Source organism: Megascapheus bottae, chromosome 12 (assembly GCF_031878675.1).
Source record: "Megascapheus bottae isolate mThoBot1 chromosome 12, mThoBot2.hap1, whole genome shotgun sequence".
In the NCBI taxonomy this organism is placed as follows: domain Eukaryota; kingdom Metazoa; phylum Chordata; class Mammalia; order Rodentia; family Geomyidae; genus Megascapheus; species Megascapheus bottae.
This window is the reverse complement of record NC_143520.1, coordinates 11,684,830-11,706,706: the sequence shown is the minus strand read 5'-3', so window position 1 is coordinate 11,706,706 and position 21,877 is coordinate 11,684,830. Positions and strand designations below refer to the sequence as shown.

The following is a 21,877-nucleotide window of genomic DNA, read 5'->3' as shown; positions in this document are numbered from 1 at the left end:
TGCAATGGAGCAAGCGCCCGGCTTAGAATGAGCAGGGCTGAGACCGAGCCTGCCTAGGAGCTGCAGCTCAGAGCCTCCGCCGGCGGGTGGGGAGGGACAGGTTCTGGCTCCCACCATGGCCATCACTCAGTTTCGGCTATTTAAAGTTTGTACCTGCTTAGCAACAGTATTCTCATTCCTAAAGAGATTAATATGCAGGTCTGGCAGAGGAAGAAAATTAAGTGGAGACCAAATAACTTTACAACTACAGTTGATTATTCTTCAGTTCCAAATCAGACAGATGTGGAGGAGTGGACTTCCTGGGATGAAGATGCACCCACAAGTGTAAAGATTGAAGGAGGCAATGGCAACGTGGCATCACAACAAAATGCTTTGGAACAACTGGAACCTGACTATTTTAACCAACTATAAGGAAAACTCAGAAAATTGTTATTAAAAAGAGAGAACCGTTAAATTTTGGCATCCCGGATGGTAGCACAGGTTTCTCCAGTGGACTAGCAGCTACACAGGATATGCCTTTCATTCATCAGTCGTCTGAATTAGGTGACTTAGACCCTTGGCAAGAAAATACTAATGCTTTGGGAAGAGGAAGAAGATGCAGCCTGGCAAGCAGAAGTTCTGAGGCAGCAGAAAAATAGCAGACAGAAAAGAGAGCAGCAGAACAACAAAGAAAGAAAATGGAGAAGGAAGCACAGAGGCTAATGAAGAAGGAACAGAACAAAATTGGTGTGAAACTTTCATAACAAATACTCTTCAGATGTCATAGTGCCAGTAGGAGAAGTCTGAGTTCCACAACCCATGCAACATTTGTATGGATTTAAAAGTATGGAATCCAAATACACTGCTTGACTTTAATGCATTCATCAGGCCATTCAGGAGACCGAGATTCTCCCAAAGTACTTGGAACTCTTAGTGATTGAGACTCAAAAGGACAGAAAAGATGTATGCAACTATTTTCTTCAACATTTTCCAGACATATGACAATTGTTTCCTGTAGAAAAATTATTACAAATGGAATATACCAGTACCTCTCAAGCTAGTGTTTCTAGCTAAATAAATGGGTGTAAATAATTTTATGGTGAAAAAGAACTCTGCTATCTATTATGTTTTCCTTCAATGTGTATAATTATAAAATAAATAATTCTAATATTAAAAAAAAGACAAGTGACAGCATGAGGCTGAGTTCAAGCCCCAATACCAGCACCAAATTCAAAAAAAAAAAAAAGGATTAATAAGTGGAGACTATGTACAAGAACAGTGCTTAGAACTTGGGGAAAACACAACATAAACCAATGTAAACTCTATGTGAGGACATAAAAATCAGAGTAAAATCAATAAACAAAAGATACAATACTTTTTAACCACTTCTGCTCTATTTTTCCTATATTAGCAAGAAGAAAAAACAATTACCTTATATACTTCACTAAAGCCACCTCTTCCAAGCAGATGAAGTAATAAATATCTTTCATTTAATGTGGGGTGATCTTTGAACCTTAAGAAGATGGGAAAAAGTTGCTCAGGCACATTAAAAGACACACCAAAAGTTCCTTGTACAAATTCTACTCTTTTATTCTACTTCTAATAATTGAATTACTTTCTCAGTTACTCTAATTTCAAATTCCTGTCAGTATTTTTCATTCTCTATCACATACTTGCACCTAGCTTAAGGCTATAGTGCTTATAAAGTCTAACTTTTAGATCTTAATATTTATGTTCAATGGCCAATTGCAGAATTCGTTTATAAACACCTAACAAATACTGTCAAATGCTACACATTTACAGACATTGCTACCACACCAGTTCAAATTATTGTCTTGATAAGAAATCTCTTATTCTTCAGAAATTACTTCTCATGGAAAAACATACTTTTTTTCTGGTGTTGATACTGGGGTTAATTCAAGGCATTGTGCTCTCAATTTGCTGTTAGCTAAAGCCTGGCACTTTCCCACCAGAGCCACATCTCTTCTTCCCAGCTGTCTTTTTGCTGGTTAACTGAAGATGTCTCACAGTTTTTTCTGCCCAGGCTGAACTAAGTTCTCAGACTTCAGCCTTCTGAATAGACAGGATTATTTAAGCAAAACATTCTACTCATTGAATGTCCTATGACTAAATCTGTCATTGAACTTTTCTTAATAGCATCCTGCCACTTGAGCCACAGTGCCACTTCCAGCTTTTTCTGTGTACGTGGTATTGAGGAATCGAACCCAGGGCTTTGTGTATGTGAGGTGAGCACTCTACCACTAGGTTATGCTCCTGGCCCATAAAATAACATTTTAGAATCTGGTTCTGGTAGCTCGTACCTGTAATCCTGAGCAAGATGAGATCTGAGAATTGCAGTTTGAAGGCAGCTGGGGAAGGAAAGTCCATGGGAGACTTTTACCTCTAATTAGTCACCAGAAAGCCTGAAGTGGACCTGTGGCTCAAATGACATAACACCAGCCTAGAGCATAAAAGCTCAGGGACAGTGCCCAGGACCTAAAATCTAGGCTCAAGACTGGAATAAAAAATTAATAATAAAAATGATTCATAAAGTTGATGTTTATTATACCTGTAAATGCTAAGTATTTACATTTGTTAACTCATTTAGTTCTCATCCAAGTTCTATGAAGTAGAACTTGGTGTTATGTCTATTTTACAGATAAGGGAACTGTTACATAGAAAATAATAAAAAAAAAAAACAGGGGCCAGGAGTTTGGCCTAGTGGTTAAAATGCTTGCCTAGCATGCATGAAGACCTGGGTTCGATTCCTTGGTACCACATATATAGAAAAAAAAGCCGGAAGTGATGCTGAGGCTCAAGTGGTAGAGCTCTAGCCTTGAGAAAGTCCAAGGCCAGTGCTCAGGCCTTGAGCTCAAGCCCAGGACTGGCAAAAAAAAGAAAATAATAAAAAAACAAAAACAAAAACGTGCATAATTAGACAACGGCATCCAAAAGTGCAAATGCATTATATTTTATAGTGTTTTTCAAAAATCAACTAAAATAGGTTTAATAATAAACTCTTTCTTGACACTGGGCATGGTGGTTCACGCCTGTAATCCTACTCAGGAGGCTGAGATCTGAGGATCACGATTCAAAGCCTGCCAGGGCACTGAAGACCATGAGACTCTTATCTCCAAGTAACTACCACAAAACTGCAAGTGGCACTGTGGTTCAAGTGGTAGGGTGGTAGCCTTAAACTGAAGAGCACCCAGGCCCAGAGTTCAAGTCCCATGATCATTGGGCCTGGGCATTATTCCTGATCTTCAGCTCAATGTGTAGTGTTCTACCACGTTGAGCCACAAGGTTACTTCCAGTTTTCTGGAGGCTAATTGGAGAGTCTCACACTTTCCTGCCTCAGATCTCAGCCTCCTGAGTAGCTAGGATTACAGGCATGAGCCACTGGTACCCAGTGATATCTGCTTAGTTTTAATGAACATTTTTAACTACTAATTTTATTTAAATCACTGTTAAGTCACAGTACAAATTTTGATACTCATTCCCAAAATGTTGTTAGTTTTCCATGGGTTTCTGATAGAAATTAATTACATTATTTATCTCACACAACAGAATTAGATTTTCATTATTTATGATATAACATACACTATAATCACAAATGAGCCTTTTTTTCCTAAGCAAATAATTATACTTTAAAACAGAAATGGGGTACCAGTGACTCATACCTAGCTACTCAAGAAGCTGAGATATAAGAACCATGGTTCAAAGGCAATTCAAGCAATAAAGTCTGTGTGAGATTCCTATCTCTAGTAAACTACTCAAGAAAAAGCAGGAAGTGGAGCTGTAGCTCAGTATAGCTCTAGCCTTGAGCAGAAGAATCTCATGGACAGCATTTAGGACTTGAGTTCAAGCCTCAAGACTGGCACAAAATAAAAAATAGGTTACTTTGAATTATGATACTAATATTGTCATGAAGCTTTAGATTTCTATTATCAGACTTAAAGATGAAAATGTAAAGAGACACATTCCTCTTGTGTTTCTGTGTGTGAATGTGCATGTCAGTACTGGGACTTGAACTCAAAGCAGGGCACTTGTCTTTTAGCTTTGTCTTTTCTTTCTTTCCTTTTTTTTTGGGGGGGGGGCACTGTCCTTGGAGTCTTTCTACTCAAGGCTAGTGCTCTGCCACTTGAGCCACAGCATCATTTCCAGCTTTTTCTGTGTACGTGGGACTGAGGAATTGAAACTAGGGCTTCGTGCATGCTAGGCAACCACTCTACCATTAGGCTACACTCGCATCTCCCCCCACTTCAGATTTTTCATTCAGCAAGGACAGATTTCCCCCACTTGTGTTACGACTGAAGTTCCAGATTTTTGATGCTGGGTTAATTGGAGATAAAAGTCTCATCTTGGACTTTCCTGCCAGGGCTAGCCATGAGCCTTAGATCTCAGCTTCCTGAGTAGCCAGGATTACAGGCATGAGCCATTGTTATCCCACTACTAATTCTCTTTTATACCAACTGAATCTAAGTACTGCCTCACTTAATTAATATGTATCTTCATAATGTTCCCACAAACTCATAGATACTTGGAATTCTTTTAACATACACCGTATCTGTACTCCTCATCTTTGGTCATTTTTGTTGTTGTTTATGAGGCTTGAACTCTAGGCCTGGGTTCTGTCCCTAAGCTCTTCAACTCAAGGCAAGTGCTCTACCATTTAGAGCCATAGTGCAACTTCCTATGGTCCTCATCTTGATAACAAGGAATTAAGAACACACTAACATGTAGGCCTTTCTATCTTTCCCCCAAATACATCATGTTAGAAATGATTTCTCCTGGGGCTGGGAGTTTGGCCTAGTGGTAGAGTGCTTGCCTAGCATGCATGAAGACCCGGGTTTGATTCCTTGGTACCACATACTTAGAAAAAGCCGGAAGTGGGGCTAAGGCTCAAGTGGTAGAGCTCTAGCCTTGAGAAAAATCCAAGGACAGTGCTCAGGCCCTGAGCTTAAGCCCAGAACTGGCAAAAAAAAAAAAAAAATGATTTCTCCTCATTGCTATAATGTTAACTTTGGCATCAGTCAACATGCACTTATTTAGTAAGTGTCTTTGCCTAGGCTCTGATGATATAACAAGAATCTACAATCTAAAACTAAGTCCATGCTTTCATGAAGTTTATAGTCTAGCTGGGAGAGACAAAACAAATAACGAAATGTGTAATAACTAAATGTGTAAACCCAAATTGTGATAACTAAAGCAAACATTACTGAAAGGAAATTAGCTGAGGTAGGAACTACATCTAAGGTAGTGTGTTCTAAGGGAACAGCCTCTCTAATAAAAATTTGTAATGAAATAAAAAGCCACTCCTATGTTTAGAGAAGAAACACGTCAGCCAGTGGAAACGTGCATGACATGTCTGAGGAGGCAAGCATGTCTATGACATATGCAGCAAGCAGAGGATGAGAAATAGTGGTCAGATGGCTGGTGAGTATATCACACAAGGTCCTCTAAGCACAGGAAGTTCCTTTCTCAGTGTGATGACATGCCTAACAAGCAAGTAGTATTTGTGCTCTTCCAGAGAGCAGGGAGAGGTGAGTGGGTTGGAATTTATCGGCAGTGAAGAACAAATACTTACTGAGAGTTATCTTCATTGTTTATCCTTTTGAGCTCCCGAATGTGAAGATTTCGGACTCTTTCCAAACGTTCAAGCTCTGCCTGGATTTCTGCCTCCTCCTGAGAATGAAGAGAAGGGACTATAACAAGCTCAATTTATTTGTGATATAAAAAAGTACTTTTACCCATGCATCCATTTTTTTTTTTGCAGTGATAGGAAGAACAGTGCATTATAAAGTACCGCTGAGTTAAAAGGCCAGTGTTCTTTTCAATGCCTGAAAGACAGAAAGAGATAAGGGGGAAAAAAAGCCTATTTCAAGGTACTATTTCCTTCATATAAAAATCTACCTTAATGACATGCAAGGTGCTGTAAGAAAAAATTTTAATGTCTCTACTGAAATGACTGTGAGGTAGTTACCGTCATTTGAAGCTGACTTGTGACACAAATCAACTAAAAATCTTATTTCTGGTCCATTTGGATTTTAAGAAAGAAAAATTCACTACTGTTACTAATACTACAAACAAAATGATTAGAAGGTGAAGGAAGGAAGAAGACAAATACTGAGTATTCCTTGACCTTTTCACAAGATCTAGAATACACACATATACACACACATACAGTATCACCATTCACTTGGATAAACCCCACTGTAATCCTAAAGCGACATTAAAATTTAAAAAAATCATGAACTGTGGTGGTAGATCCTCAAGTTATCAGAGCAGATGTAGTCAAGTCCTAAAGAAATGTACTTTAAAAAGCTTTTAAAACAAAACATACCAAACCAGATAAGAAAACAAGTCACTACTGTTTCCCTTCTTGAACACTTGTTTGTTAAACCTGTCATTTGAAATATGATGTAAAAATCAATGTTAATAAATTCTTTAATAAAAAAGTTCTTATCAAGTCAAACCTGAAAAAAAAAAAGCTTTTAAAACAAAACATACCAAAGCAGATAAGGAAACAAGTCACTAATGGTTCTCTTACATGCATACTTTCCTTCATTACAATCTAAGTATTACTTAAATAGTTATATGTCACATTTAGGTATAAATTTCTAAAAATACTCAAAGTATTTCTGAATATTTAAGTAAATATAAATTAGTATGGTCTGATTAATATAATTTAATTATATACTTAGTTATAAGGATGTTATTTCTAAATATTACACAGTTAAATATTCTATATTTCATCAGCTCCTTTGTTGTTAATAATCTATACTTCAATATAAAGACTATCTCAAAAATCTAAAATTCACTTTGAAATTTTAAGTGCCATCATTTCATTCAAATATAGAGACATAGTCTGTTATAACTATACTGAAGACTTGTAAGGCCTATTTTAATTATAAAGAAAAATAAATTTTCTTAATTAGGAAACTAAATACGCTTTTTCTATCCTCCTTGGTTCTTGAAAGATTTTGTTGTTGTTGCTTTTTTGTGCCAGTCTTAGGGCTTAAATTCAGGGACTGTGGGTTGTTCCTGAGCTTTTCTCCTCAAAACGAGCGCCTAATCCTGGCTTTTTTGGTTGGTCATGGGCCTTGAACTCTGGAGTAACATCTTTTTTTTTTTTTTTTTGGCCAGTCCTGGGCTTGAGCTCAGGGCCCAAGCACTGTCCTTGGACTTTTCTCAAGGCTAGAGCTCTACCACTTGAGCCCCAGCTTTTTTCTATGTATGTGGTACTGACGAATCGAATTGGGTCTTTGTGCATGCTAGGCAAGCATACTACCACTAGGCCAAACTCCTGGCCCCTAGAGAAACATCTTAAGAGGCTCATACATCAAAGATTCATTAAAAAGCAGGAAAATAATTTTAAAACCTTGCAACAATAAACTCAAAAGTTTATTACTCTGTCTTATTTAGTCACATAAGGTAAAAAAAAAACCCCAAAACAAAAACACTGGCCAAGCCAGGCAAATGGTGGCTCATGCCTATAATCTTAGCTACTCAGGAAGCTGAGATCTGAAGATTACAGTTCAAAGCCGGCCCAGACAGAAAATTTTATAAATCTTATCACTAATTAAGTTCATGAGACTTACCTCAAATTAAGCCAGAAGTAGTGGTGTGACTCAAGTGGAAGATTCCCCAGTCTTAAGTAAAAAGGTCAAGTAAGAGCTCAGGGCCTAAAGGTCAAGCCCCACTATAGAACAAACAAAACCTGATTATCTAAGAAGTGCCCCAGAAGTATAGAATTTGAATTCACTTACACTACAATCCAGAAAGTGTTAACCTTTGCTCTTCATATTACTAACATGTGGAAGGCTGGTCAAATTTTAAATAATTTGATGAAATTGTTCAAAGGTTATTATTATTAAAACACTAGCTAAAATGTTTTTTTTTTTGCCAGTCCTGGGCTTGGGCTCAGGGCTTGAGCACTGTCTTTGGACTTTCTCAAGGCTCAAGCTCTACCACTTGAGCCTCAGCACCACTTCCAGCTTTTTGCTATGTATGTGGGGTACCGAGGAACTGAACCCGGGTCTTCGTGCATGCTAGGCAAGCACTCTACCACTAGGCCAAACTCCTGGCCCCTAGCTAAAATGTTTTAACTATGACTTGAATGTCATTGGGATACTATTTCAACAACGAACTGAAGAGAAATTAAATTTTGCTGAGTCATATATAACTACATTTTTGAGCATACACTAATTATATTTTTATGTTTTATAATCTGAAAATCAATATGTTAGTAACCCTTATCATAATTAACTATTTATTAAGGTCAAATGTGTCACTAAATTAAGAAACAAGTACTCATCCAATGAAACCTAAGTATGTCCCACAATAATATTACAAAGCTGGGCACTGGTGGCTCACACCTATAATCCCAGCTACTCAGGAGGCTGAAATCTGAGGATCAAGGTTCAAAGCCAGCCCAGGCACAGAAGTCTGTGAGACTCTTATCTCTAATTGAACACCAAAAAACTGTGGTACTATGGCTCACGAAGAGCTCAGGGACAGCATCTAGGCCCAGAATTCAAGTCCTATGACTGACAAAATAAAAGTAAAGATAAACATTATGAAAGCAGAGACAGACATGCATGCAGTTTAAATTGCTAAGTTTACTGGAAAAATACAATGTCAGAGGCACTACGAGGAAAAGCTGAATTTCAAGCATTCGGGAGAATATGTTACGAGAAGGAACGGTACTATAATAGCATCTTACATATGGACAGACATAAACCCACTATAGAGAGTAAAATACATTTACATTTTCTATCTTGTAATTAGTACTCCATGGTATCTTTAGACTTCAAGACAAAGTGGCATGCTTCTAGGGGGAAAACTTCTGTTAACTCATAATTTTTCTCAAATCCCACTGAGGAAAAAACGTATATACCATTATGGACTAAACATCTGTGTTTCCTCCAACCTGAAGCCTTAATCCTCTGAGATTTAAGTTATTTGGAGACAGGGCCACTAGGAATTAGTTAGATTAAGTCGTGAGGATGGGTTTCTCATAATGAAATTAGTGACTTTATGAAGAGATCCCTCTTCCTACCTTTTCAGGTCCCTAGGGTAAAGACCATGTGTAAGAAAACTCTCACCAGAAATCAAAACCTACCAATGACACATATGTATCAATACTATATATGACACATATATCTCAAATATATAACTCTATCTAACTAGATTTAATATATTTATGCCCCTTTTCTTTACAAGGATGTATTTGACATTTGTTTTTGTACTTTCCAGTGTTAATACAAAAATAAAACTTTTTCCAAAGGGGGGGAAAACCTACCAGAATGTGATGTTGGGCTTTTAAAAGAAAGTGACTTTCTGTTGTTTAAGCAGCTCAGTTAGGTATTTGCTGGGGCTGCTGTAACTAAATAGGGCTATCCTTAAGTAAATGCTAGGAACAACACTATCAAATGTACTCTTCCATCATAGAAAGGGGGTGATCCAGTTTTGCAGTAGCTGTACAGAAAGTTGTAGTCTGAACAGCTAATTTATCTTTGGTTAGATCATTTCCAAAGGTCTATCATGTAGGCTCTTTGATTGAGATTGACATTAATCTCTGAAAGCATCCTCACAATTATTTTTTTTTCAATGCAGATCTAAAGTAAAAAAATGACCTTGGTTTACCATCACCTTGAAATGACAAAACTTAGTTTCATGGCAAAACTGCTTAGTTTTTTTTAGGGTAGTAAAATAAATGAGGAATAATCTGACTAGTTAACTTGCATTTAAGAATACTAATTTTAACTCCTGGCTTCATACTCCAGCTGAGCAGTTAATTAAAGCAGAGAGAATCTAGAAGAAACAGATATATACCTAGAAATATATTGGTCATTGCAGGCAATTATAAAATATAAGATATATTAGTAAGACAAATGATATTAGAGAAGTTTTAGTGATTGACATAAGAAAGGACATAGCTCTTCCCATTGAAACCAAACTAATAGACAATAGTACATAGAACAGTACTTTAAGCTCAAATAGAAAACCAAGTTATTCAAGTATGTATCTCAATATGACCCCACTGTTCAAATCTATAAAAATATCACTTCAACACTTTTAATTAAAAACAATTATACAGAAGATAAATCCCATAGCAACTTTACCAGAATAGATTGTCTCTGACTAGATCTTTGCATAGAAATGTTTTCTATTTGTAGTCAAAATCTCTTCTGGTAATGGTAACTTAATATGCCTTTCATTCAACTCTAAGTCAAATGTAAGCTGCAATAATGTAGAATTTGTGAAAATTCCAGTTGAAAATGCCAGGTGATTTGGAGGTTTGTTTTGTTTTGTTTTTCCATTTACCATAAGAGTAATTTTTGTTGGAGCTGGCAATCTTTGCCAGTACTGAGACTTGATCTCTGGGCCTGGATGCTGTCTTTGAGCTGCTTTTGCACTACCACTAAGGCCACAGCTCCACTTCCAGCTTTTTTGAGTAGTTTATTAGAGGTAAGAATCTCACAGACTTTCCTGTGTGGGATAGCTTCAAACCACAATCTTCAGATCTCTGCCTCTCTAGCTAGGGATTCTAAGTGTAAGCTACCAGTGCCCAGCTTGTAATGGCAAATTATTAAAAGAAAAGTAGTGTGTAAAAATACTGAAGCAATAAAGCATTGTCATAAAATGTATTTTACAAGTAAAACCAATACATCCTTTAGAGAACACCTTGTCTTTGAGTTATTTAGCAAATCCTGCATACACAGAGTAAAATCCTCATTTCTAAAACTTGACATTTTTATAAAGCCTAAATAAATTGAACAATTTACTATTCTAGTTTGTTCTTTGTGGTGTTTGAAATCAAACTCAGAGCCTCTGGCTAGGCAAGTGCTCTACAACTGAGCTATAGTCCAAAAGAACTTTGATATAGCTTTCCTGCTAACCTATAGTCTATGAAAGTTAATAAAAAGAAAAGAATCTCTCTGAGATGCATTATAAAAAGCGTAGAAGCAACCAAAGCTTATACGTTCTATAGACTATCAATCAGCATCATGACAATGTTAGCCTGGTGCCAGTGGTTTCTAATTCTAGCCACCTGAAGATTTCAGTTCAAAGCCAAGCAAGACAGGAGAGTTAATTATCTCTAATTAACCACCAAAAGGCTGGGAAGTGGAGGTGTAGCTTAACTAGAGAATGTTAGCCTTGAGAACAAAAGCTAAAAGACAATGCTCATGCCTGAAGTTCAAGCCCTAATACCTGCATAGATAGACAGATTAGATCGATAGATAGATAGACAGACACACAGACACACGGACACACAGACATAGACAGACAGGTAGATAGTTCAAGAGAGATAGTTCAGCCAGGGGCAAGTTGCTCAAGTCTAGAATCGTAGCTATTCAGAAGACTGAGATGTAAAATTCCATTCTGGAGAGGAATGTCAGTGAGACTCTTATCTACCATTAGCCAGCAAAAAGCCAGAAGTAAAGCAGTGGTTCAAGTGGTAGAGCATTAGCCTTGAACAAAAAACAGATCAGGGACAATGCTTAGGCCCTGAGTTCAAGTCCCAGGACCAGCATAAAAAGAAAGAAAAAATAAAAAGGAAGCTAGTTCAGAATAAGATTTCAAAAAATTCATCACTAAAATTATTTCAGTATTATGATGAAAAATGTTAACTGCTCAAAAATTGTTTCATACAGAAATTAATAGCCATATTGGTCTAGAAACGTTAAACGTATTTTTTTTCATTTGTACAGGGGTAGTAAACCCCCTGTATTACATATGTAAGGTCTTATCTACGTGGGTTTGATTACAGAAACTAATATTCTCTAAATTTAAAAAATATTTCAATTTCATAAACTAATTATATCATTTAAACAGTTTATCCGGCTGCGAGCCCATGGCTCAGGAGGTTGAAATCTGAAGATAATGGTTTGAAGCCAGCAGGGGTAGGAAAGGCTATAAGGGTTTTATTTTTTATTAACCACAGAAAAAGCCAACACTGAAGCCCAGAGTTCAACCCTCAGGACCAGGAAGAAAAAACAAAAAGTTTACTAGGAGCTGGGTGCCGTGCCTAGAATTCTATCTATACAAGGAGGCAGAGATTTGAGGATCAAGGTTCAAAGCCCAGCAGATAATTATGCAAGAGTCTGTATCTTAATAATTAGCACATAGCTGAAAGTGAAGATGTGGATCAAGTGGTAAAGTACCAGCTATAAGTGGAAAACAATGAGCAAAATCACGAGTTCAAGCTCTAGTACACACACACACACACACACACACACACACACACGTACACGTACATATGTACATACATATGCATGCACGAACACACGCACCCAAGTTTATCACCCTAAAAGTAAATGGTGAAAGTAACAAAAAAACAATGAAAGCCTGGTATAGTGATGAATCCTGAATCCCAGCATTTGGGAGACTGGGGCAGGAAGATTAAGAGTTTGAAACCAATGTGGCTACATAGCAAGACCCTATGGCAAAAAACAAACAAAAGAAATCTACAACAAAGGAGGACAAATGAAAGGGCAGTGCCAAAATAAAAACAGACTATTTAAGGAGGAAATTACATTCAGGCAGAGATCTGAAGACAGAGATTTGAAGCCAACTCCACCAAGAAAGCCCCTGAGACTTATCTCTAAGTACAGAAAAAGATCAAAATGGCACTGTGTGTGGTTCAAGTGGTAGAGCATTAGCCTTGAGCAAAAAGGAGCTCAGCGACAGTGCCTAGATTCAGAGTTCGAGCTCCTGGCCAAAACAACAACAACAATAAAACCCCACAAGCAACAGGTCTGCATTTATCTCAATTATAAAATCGATGCCCCATAACCATATTCTTTCTTGAGTCTGAGTGTATATACTGGGGAGAGGAAGAAGAGAACAGACAAAAATTATTTATAAAATTCCTGTGTTGCCGGGCAGTGATGGCTCACACTTATAATCCTATTACTCAGGAGGCTGAGATCTGAGGATCATGGTTCAAAGGCAGTCCCAGGAACTAAAGTCCATGAGACTCTTATCCCCAGTTAACCAACAGAAAATTGGAAGTAGGGCTGTGGCTAAAAGTGGTAGAGCACTAGCCCTGAGCTGAAGAGCTCAGGGAGAAGGCCCAGGCTCAGAGTTCAAGCCACACAATTGACAAAAAATAAAAAAACTCTTGTGTTTTTAAATGTTCCCTCCATTCTCAGCCCAATCACCAAATTGGTCATTACCGCTAGATTGGAACCTCCCAGTCCACAGGTGTATAAGCCATCTCAGATAAAAACCTTAGAACCTTCATTACTAAGGTTTCACTGGTGTTTTCCTCTCTCTACACTTAATTCCAAAGAAAGGAGGACTGGTTTACGCCTTCTTCAAATGTGCACACAAACACATTTAAATGGCTCTTAAAATAAGGAAGAGTTAGGGTCAAGAATGTAGCCTCGTGACAGAGTGCTTGCTTATCATTCACCACACCCTGGGCTTAGTTCCTCAGTACTAAATACACAGAAAAGGCTGGAAGCAAAAGTCAGAAGCAAAAGCCTTGAGCAAAAGTGTCCAACGACAGTGCCCAGAGCCTGAGCTCAAGCCCCAGGACTGGCAAAAAAAAAATAAAGTTTTAATTCTGTGTGAGTTCCTCCATTTTATTTAGACAAAATAAATAGCTGTATCACTTGCAGTAAAAAAAAAAAAAGAATCTAAAAATTCTAATGATTGGCAAAATTTACTTAGTATTTTTCCTTATATACTGTAAGGTTATTCAGACAGTATTCCTTAATGTTAAACAGTTACTGAGGTACGGATGCACATACTGTGGTCCTTTCTCTCAGCATTCTACATCCTTTTAACCTTTTGGGGGATGTTGGTGTATTATATAGTTGTTTTCTTTTTAAACAGTATTTCCATTAATGGGAACAGCTTAATTTTCTATACTTTCACTATGCTTTCTACATATAAATTACATAAGCTTATGTTTCTGACTAGGAATGGCTAGTGGCCAAGAGACTTTTCTTTTTTTATAAAATAGCAATCTCTAGACTAAACATACATACTTGAATTGAACAAACTCTACTTTAAGTGATGGGAAAAATTCTTATAAAATTCTTCCCAAAATGTTATATTTCATTGCTTATTCAAATGAATTGATATTTAATGTAGGGAAATAACATGCATTTTTTAATCCATAAAACTTAAGATCACATAATACCAGGAACATTTGTAGGTCCCTATGTCAGAATGAGGTGGAATATAAACCAGTCAGAGCCTTCCATTTACAATTAGTCTCATGTTCTTGCACAAATCATCTCTTATAGATTATATTTACTCTTTTAAGTAGGAAGCTGTTATAAGGAGAAAAGGTTGTGAAGAATTCCAAACATTCTTCTTAGCATGTTTCTTGTCTACATACATCAAGAAGTTAGGAACTTTATAATGTTGTTTATGGCTTAACTGTGATCTTTTTGAGTACAGTGCATTTCTACTAGCATTATACTGAAAACTACCTATACAAGTAGCATCTTGTGTTACATTGTACAGAACAATGTACATTTTGGGTGATTTTAAAAGAGAAAATTCTCGGAAAAGATTTCTTCTGGATTCATTTTAAAGATTAATCCTCTAGCATTATATTGTTCATCATTTCCAATTAAACCTAAAGTGACAAGAAATGTCACATATGCAAACTTATTTTTTGTGGTCATAATAAGGGTTTACTAGATAAGATGACATTGGTATTCTAAAAAGAAAAACTAAAAGGGATAAAAAAAAAACTTTAAGAATATTTGGGGATTAATTCACCTAAAATCAACTCCCTGTATTCTCCACTGCTCAAAAGACTTGCAGACAATCCATTCATTGTCTTCCACTTCAACTAGTTGCATGGTCCACTGTGAAGGGGTGAGGAAAGAGCTGTATACTTGTTCTTGACCTGTAAAGATTTCATCATGGAAGATTAATACTGATGCTGCCGCTGCCTGTTACTGGTTGTTTCTCTTTGCAGGTGCCAATATCAGTCACAGAACAGGATTTCAGTGGCAGAGTTGTTGCTATACTGTTATCTCTTCAGAACGGAGGCACAAGGAGAGATGAATGCCACATCGCAAGGAGCAAAGGAGAGAGAGAGAAAGAAATGGTGTCAGGTGGCATGTTGGATGTGATTTTTGTTCTAGTAGAGACTGAGATGACTGTAAATTGTTTAGCTAAATCCTTCGGTCTGCAAAGAAAAATTGGTGTTGATGCTGATGATTCTTGACTAATCCTGTTTCAATTACAAGCTGGTTATATTCCTCCAATCAAACTTCTGGCACTTATACTTATGGCTTATAAAGCAAGTAGATATATTCCCTTCTCTTTTCATCTCCCCAGCTTTTTTGTCGCACACACACTCCAAAACACACTTACTAAAGCCAACCCCAACCCCTATTATACTATTTAGTATTTGCTTCTGAGATATCAAACATTTTCAACAAATAATTAAATGTGTAAAATAAAAGACACAAAATTTGAAGACTAGAAAATAGCAACACACATCTGTATACTACTCATTACATACTATTTGTAACAAACTTAACAGTACTGTCAAGAAATTAACTTAGTTATTGGTCCTAATAACTTTTTAATTTCATCATCAGTTTAGGATATTATGACAACATCCAATTGTTGTCAACTCCACACTACTGATTTGATTTGATTATACAAACAGCCCAGCAGAAATCCTCAAATTACACAGATAAATTATTTTCCTATAACTACAATTTATCAAAGACTAGTGTTAAAACAGGATCAAACGGTATCTGGTTAGTTTCTTTAAATTAGATTCCACATGGGGAATACACACACACACACACACACACACACACACACACACACACACACACACACACACACACACACACACACACACACACACACACACACACACACACACACACACACACACACTTCTTAGTTGTTTTACCTTAGAATACCAACTTCCCTCCATCCTTAGATACTGGGAATGAACCCAGAGCTAAGCACATCCAAGACAGGGATTTACCACTTGAGTCATGCCCCATAAGCCTTTTGTTTTGAGTTCTGGTTTTAACTTCATTAGCTTCCCAAGCTGGGCTCAAACTCTCAATCTTCTTGTCTCCAACTCCCAGGTAGCTAGAATTTTAAGCATGGCCCAACAAATACTTCTTCTATGCAATCCTTAAAAAAAATTATTTGTGTTTACATATTTTAGAAACAGGTGCTTCTCTACTAATCTTTTTTTTTTTTTGGCCAGTCGTGGGGCTTGAATTCAGGGCCTGAGCACTGTCCTTGGACTTTTCTCAAGGCTAGAGCTCTACCACTTGAGCCACAGCACCACTTCCAGCTTTTTCCTATGTATGTGGTACCGAGGAATCGAACTCTGGTCTAAGTTCATGCTAGGCAAGCACTCTACCACTAGGCCAAACTCCTGGCCCTCTACTAATTTTTAAAAAGAAAATTAAGAGTGAAATCAATATAGTAGCTAGCAATAAAAATATATGCTGATACAATAATTATGAGCCCAGTTCAAGAAAGGAAATCTGAGAAAAAGGAGAAAGAAAAAGAACAAGTGAAAACAACTGACTTAAATGTTATCCTTTATCTGTAATGATATAAAATTGCATGATTCCTCAAAATCATCAGGTTGAAGAAAATTCTATTCTTTTTGTCTGTTTTTGTGCCAGTCCTGAGATTTGAATTCAAAGCACGAGTACTGAGCTTTTATGATCAAGGCTAGCATTCTACCACTGAGAAATGGATTCACTTCTGGCTTTTCTGGTGGTTAATTAGAGGTAATAATCATATGGACTCTAGGTTGACATGGAACCTACATCCTCAGATTTCAGCCTCCTATAAACTAAGATTACAGGCATAAGCTACAGGCAGCAAATACTAATCTTAAGATATGCAAGCTACAAGTGAATTAATTCTTCTGTATACAGAGAAGCAAGTCTAGAAAAGGATCACATGATGTAGCAAAAGGAGTAATAAAGTGTTGATGTTTTAACATGGTCAAAACACTGACACGGTATATAACACTTCACACAAAGTATATATAGGAAATTGTGGCATTCGAAAAGTTAAAATAAATGTTCCTTCAAAAATGGTTAAAACTAGTCTATAAAGGTATTTAATTTTCTTGAATAATGATTATGTTTGGCAGAGCATGGAAAATATGTCAGTTCTGAGTAAGTAAGCAATGACTACATAAACTAGGAAAACAAAAAGTTAATATTTAAAACTTTTTGATATAGTAGATAAAAAGAGATGCTATAATACAGTGACTACCCTAATCTCAGATAAACCCTTAAGTAAAGTTTATAATTTACTTTATGGAGTCAACTGAAAGGGTTTATTTACTTTAGATATATACTTATTTTTGAGGTTTCTGCCTGACTATCACACTTTTGACAGTTTTGGATTTATTACTTTTCTAACATTCATTAATGGAAAATAAAATTTTTCATATTACTTGCTCAATTATAATTATTATGAATGCAAAGCATATAAGTTACTGAGATTAATAAACATCTTTTATTTTTCCAAGTACATATGACCTGAACTTCCTCAATGAAGGAAACCTTATACTTCAGTGCTAACAAATTTAATCTATTAATCAATTCTATTTTATGCTGAAAAGCTTATTTATTTTTTTGTGCTTGAACTCAGGACCTTGTCCTTTAGCTTTTTTGTTGTACCACAGGCTTTTTTGTTTAATTGGAGATAACAGTCTCACAGACTTTCCTGTCTGATCTGGTTTTGAACTGCAGTCATCCTCTGTAGGGGAGATTATAGGCTTGAGCTCCCAGTGCTTGGCTTGGAAAAGCCTTTATAAAAGGAAATTGGGAGGGAGAGAGGGAAGAAGGTGTTAACAAATCTTTCTCTGGAATTAAGCCAGTCTTTTTTATGTTAAAATTCTGCCTAAGTAAGCCAGGCATTGGTGGTTCAGGTCTGTAATCCTAGCTACTAAAAAGGCTGAGATCTAAAGATCATGGTTCAAAGCCTGTCCAGGTGTGAAAGTCTGTGTGACTGTTATCTCCAATTAACTATCAGAAAACTGGAAATGGTGTTGTAGTTCAAAATGGTAGAGCAGTAGACTTGAATCCTTGAGCAAAAGAGCAAGGATAACACATAGATCCCAAGTTCAAGCTCCACAACCCACCCCCCGCCCAAAAGTCTGTCCAGTCTATCACCCCTTTCTTTAGAAAACAAGATAATCTATTTTCAACTCTGTATTCAAAACCTATCTTTAATAGGTAAACTGCTTATTATTTTTAAAATTGTATATGTTAAAATAAAGACCTAGTTGTAAGTATATTTGGTTATTCTCTGAGGTGACAGTACTAGATAAGTTTTTTCCCCCTCTACAAATACTAGTAACAAGTTTCTTTATAAATGTATTCATTCTTCACATTCAAATGAGTCTCAAAAGAAAATATATTTAAGACACGAAGGTATATTTCAATATTATTACTTGATCCACCTTCCCAAAATATTCCATAATTGAGGTCAAGGAAAAACATGTTGAAATTAGTTAGGACAAAGATAAAGTTAGAAATCTAAGACTGCACAGAAACTTGAATAAAAGCTGGGGGAGGGAATCATGAAAAATATGGAAAAGACAGTAAATATGAAAAATGTAGCGGGTCAAACATTGGGAAAGAGGATAATATGGAGGTTAGAACAGAAGATAAAGGTATTCTGTATCAGCTCACAAATGTTTACATAATAATTAGAGGCATAAGTACACTTCATTTTAGAAAATAAAAGCATTTTTCATAGAAACCAAGTATTTTCAAAGAAACAGCAAAGCTTGAAAAAAAAAAAAATCAACCAACCACCAATCAATCCAAAGCAAAACCAAATCCTCTTCTAAAGGTTTTTCAAGTGTATTTCTTGTAATATAGTCAATTCCTAATTTGCCTACATTTAAAATTAGATTTTATGTAACTGATTTTCACAAAATAAAGTTCAGCAGATGCAAAATTTTATCATTAAAAAGAATAATTTTGCTATTATGTGTGAAAATAACCCTCTAGGCAAAGTTCTAAGTATGTGTTTAGTAGTATCAGTTAAGTATTTACTTAGCAAATTACTACCAGTATAACTAAGTGTATATTAAATATTTCTTTATCACCAAAGACTGGTTAGAAAATAATTGGTAAATTTTTACATAGGACATGAAACATAGGTCTAATTTATTACAAAAATAGTTAAAGGTGAGCACAGAATATACATGACTTATTATGTATTAAAAATCCTCTTTTGCCAGGCTGGGTGGCTCACACCTGTAATCCTAGCCACTCAGGAGGCTGAGATCTGAGGATCAAGGTTCAAAACCAGCCTGGGCATTAAAGTCCTTCAGACTCTTATCTCCAATTAACTAGTAGAAAACTGGAAGTGGTGCTGAGGCTCAAGGGCTAGGGTGGTAGTCTTGAGCTGAACAGCTCTGGGACAGCTCCCATGCGCCCCCCCCCCCCCCAAAAAAAAACCTCTCCACCCTCCTCCTCCTTTTTTTTTTTTGGTGTTTGTCCTGGGGCTTAAACTCAGGGCCTGGGTGCTATATCTGAGCTACCACTTGAGCCACAGCCTCACTTTCAACTTTTTTTGGGTGTTCATTAGAAATGAGTCTCACAGACTTTCATGCTTCCAACTTCGGTCCTCAGATCTCAAGACTCCTGAATAGCTAGGTGCCCAGCCCACTGTTGTTACTATTCCTAATTCAATCTATAAAAACAGACTAAATTTGCCTACTATATTCAAAGAGCATATAACTACTCAATAATTACAATAGTACAGGAGGACTTAAATTTTTTTTAAAAAATCACAAAATAAAATGATTTTTAAATATAACAATTAAATACAAAAATCATTTTTGGATTTGTTCTTCCAGTAATTTTAATTGAAGCTTTCGGAACAGTGGCATACACAAACATGGCATAATATAAATATATATAACACTAATGTAAACAATATATACTATAAATAATATAATACATAACTTCATACATACATCTATTGTCTGTAATTAAATGGCATATTGATAACAAAAGGAATTTAGTAGATAATGTGAGGCTAGCTACAACCAAAATGGGCTTCTGTGCCCTTTATCACTCTACCCAGAGAGATGACATTATAGACACAATCTCTGGTTGATTGACTTAATATTATCGATATTTTAGTTTATTAAACATTTTAAAATAATCTGGCAAGCAGAGTACAAATACTGAGCCAAAAATTATTTATTTTATTTTATTTTAATTATTATTTTTTTTTGATAGGGTTTAACTCAGGGCCTAAGCACTGCCCTTGGGCTTTCTCAAGGCTAAAAGCACTACCACTTGAGTCACAGCACCATTTTCAGCTTTTTCTTTTTTCTGCTTGTCCTGGGGCTTGAACTCAGGGCCTGACCTCTGTCCTTTGGGATTTCTCAAGGGTAGCCCTCTACTGCTTGAGCCACCACAGGACCACTTCTGGCTTTTTCTATGTATGTAGTACCAAGGAATGGAATCTGTGTCTTTGTACATGCTAGGCAAGCACTCTACCTGCCCCCCCCCCTTTTTTTGAGTAGTTTATTAGTGGTAAGTCTCTCAGAGTTTCCAACCCCATCTGGCTTCAAACCTCAAACCTCAAATCTCAGCCTCCTGAGTAGGTAGGATTATGGGTATGAGCCACCAGTTCCAGCTCCATGTACATACATATTTTAACCAAATATTTTAGCAAGCATTCAATAAACTGTAAGTCCAAGAAGTAACTTTGATATGTATAATCACTTCAATTTATGAAATAGGCACAAATAACATGGGATTTCACATTTCAACTTAAAAATGTAATCCATGAAAGTAAATGGTGGCATCTCAAAGGACACATACTCAACATGAAATGTAACTTTAGTGCACCTTTCTGTTTGAATTTCTAAATTTGGTCTAATTGATACGTTTCAGCTCCTAATATAAAGACAGAATAAAACACCAGAAATTCCAGCAACAAATTAAAATAAACATATAGTTCACATACCTTTTTGAGATGTCCTAGTCTAAGTTTGAAAATTTCTTCCTGTTCATGATACTCTGCCAAAGTTAACCTGTCAAAGTGAAATTTTAATCAAATATTATTAATAACTAATAGGTAAAACTGACCAAATGGAAATACTAAAATATACATAAGTTTTAGCCTAAAACACATGATCCAAAAATACTTTCAAGATTCTTTTTCAGAATAAACTTAATACTTGTAAACAAAGTAATTCTGTAACTACTTGATGAATACTATGGAATTCAGAACTTAAAGATTATGGAGAGCTGGGCCCAGTGGCTCACACCTGTAATCCTAGCTACTAAGGAGACTGAGATCTGAGGATCAAGTTCAAAGCCAGCTCAAGCATGAAAATCATATCTCCAATTAACTACCAGGAAAACCAGAAGTGGTGCTGTGGCTCAAGTGGTAGAGTACTAGCCATGAGGCCCAGAGTTCAAGACCCATGACTGAAAAAAGAAAAATTATGGAAAATAAAACTACTTATATTTTTGTGTGACTTTATAATTAATAGTGAGGACAGAGAGGTAGAAAAGAAACAAAGAAAAAATGATTTGAAGCTGAGTATGATGGGACATACTTGTAACTTCTAAGCCAGCCTGGGATATCATAAGAAAAGAGATTCTGCATTCTGATAAATAAAGCAACTTTCATTTCATACTCTAACTTGAAAGAACTGCTTTTGTCTATCATAGTCAAGTCTATAATTGATAGTTTACTTAATTTTTTTTTTTTTGCCACTCCTGGCTTGAACTCAGGGCCTGAGCATTGTCCTTGGGCTTTCTCAAGGCTACAGCTCTATCACTTGAGCCACAGAACCACTTTTGGCTTTTTTCTATGAATGTAGAACCTGGGTCTTCATGCATGCTAGGCAAGCATTCTACCACTAGGCCAAATTCCT

The 21,877-nt window shown here is 36.4% G+C and overlaps 1 protein-coding gene and 1 pseudogene across 6 annotated transcripts in view; one reads left to right on the top strand and one right to left on the bottom strand.

Annotated features, from left to right (window-relative positions):
- Tlk1 (tousled like kinase 1) overlaps positions 1-21,877 on the bottom strand; it is a 121,824-nt gene that overhangs the window by 13,137 nt on the left and 86,810 nt on the right. For all 6 annotated transcript variants that reach the window (XM_090342651.1, XM_090342654.1, XM_090342652.1 and 3 more), the window contains 3 exons: positions 20,959-21,025; positions 5,567-5,664; positions 1,411-1,492 (listed from right to left, as the gene is read on the bottom strand). In XM_090342651.1, the coding sequence (XP_090198777.1) occupies positions 1,411-1,492; positions 5,567-5,664; positions 20,959-21,025 (247 nt within the window). The remainder of the gene's footprint in view (positions 1-1,410; positions 1,493-5,566; positions 5,665-20,958; positions 21,026-21,877) is intronic.
- On the top strand, positions 96-1,071 carry LOC150056221 (receptor-binding cancer antigen expressed on SiSo cells pseudogene; annotated as a pseudogene).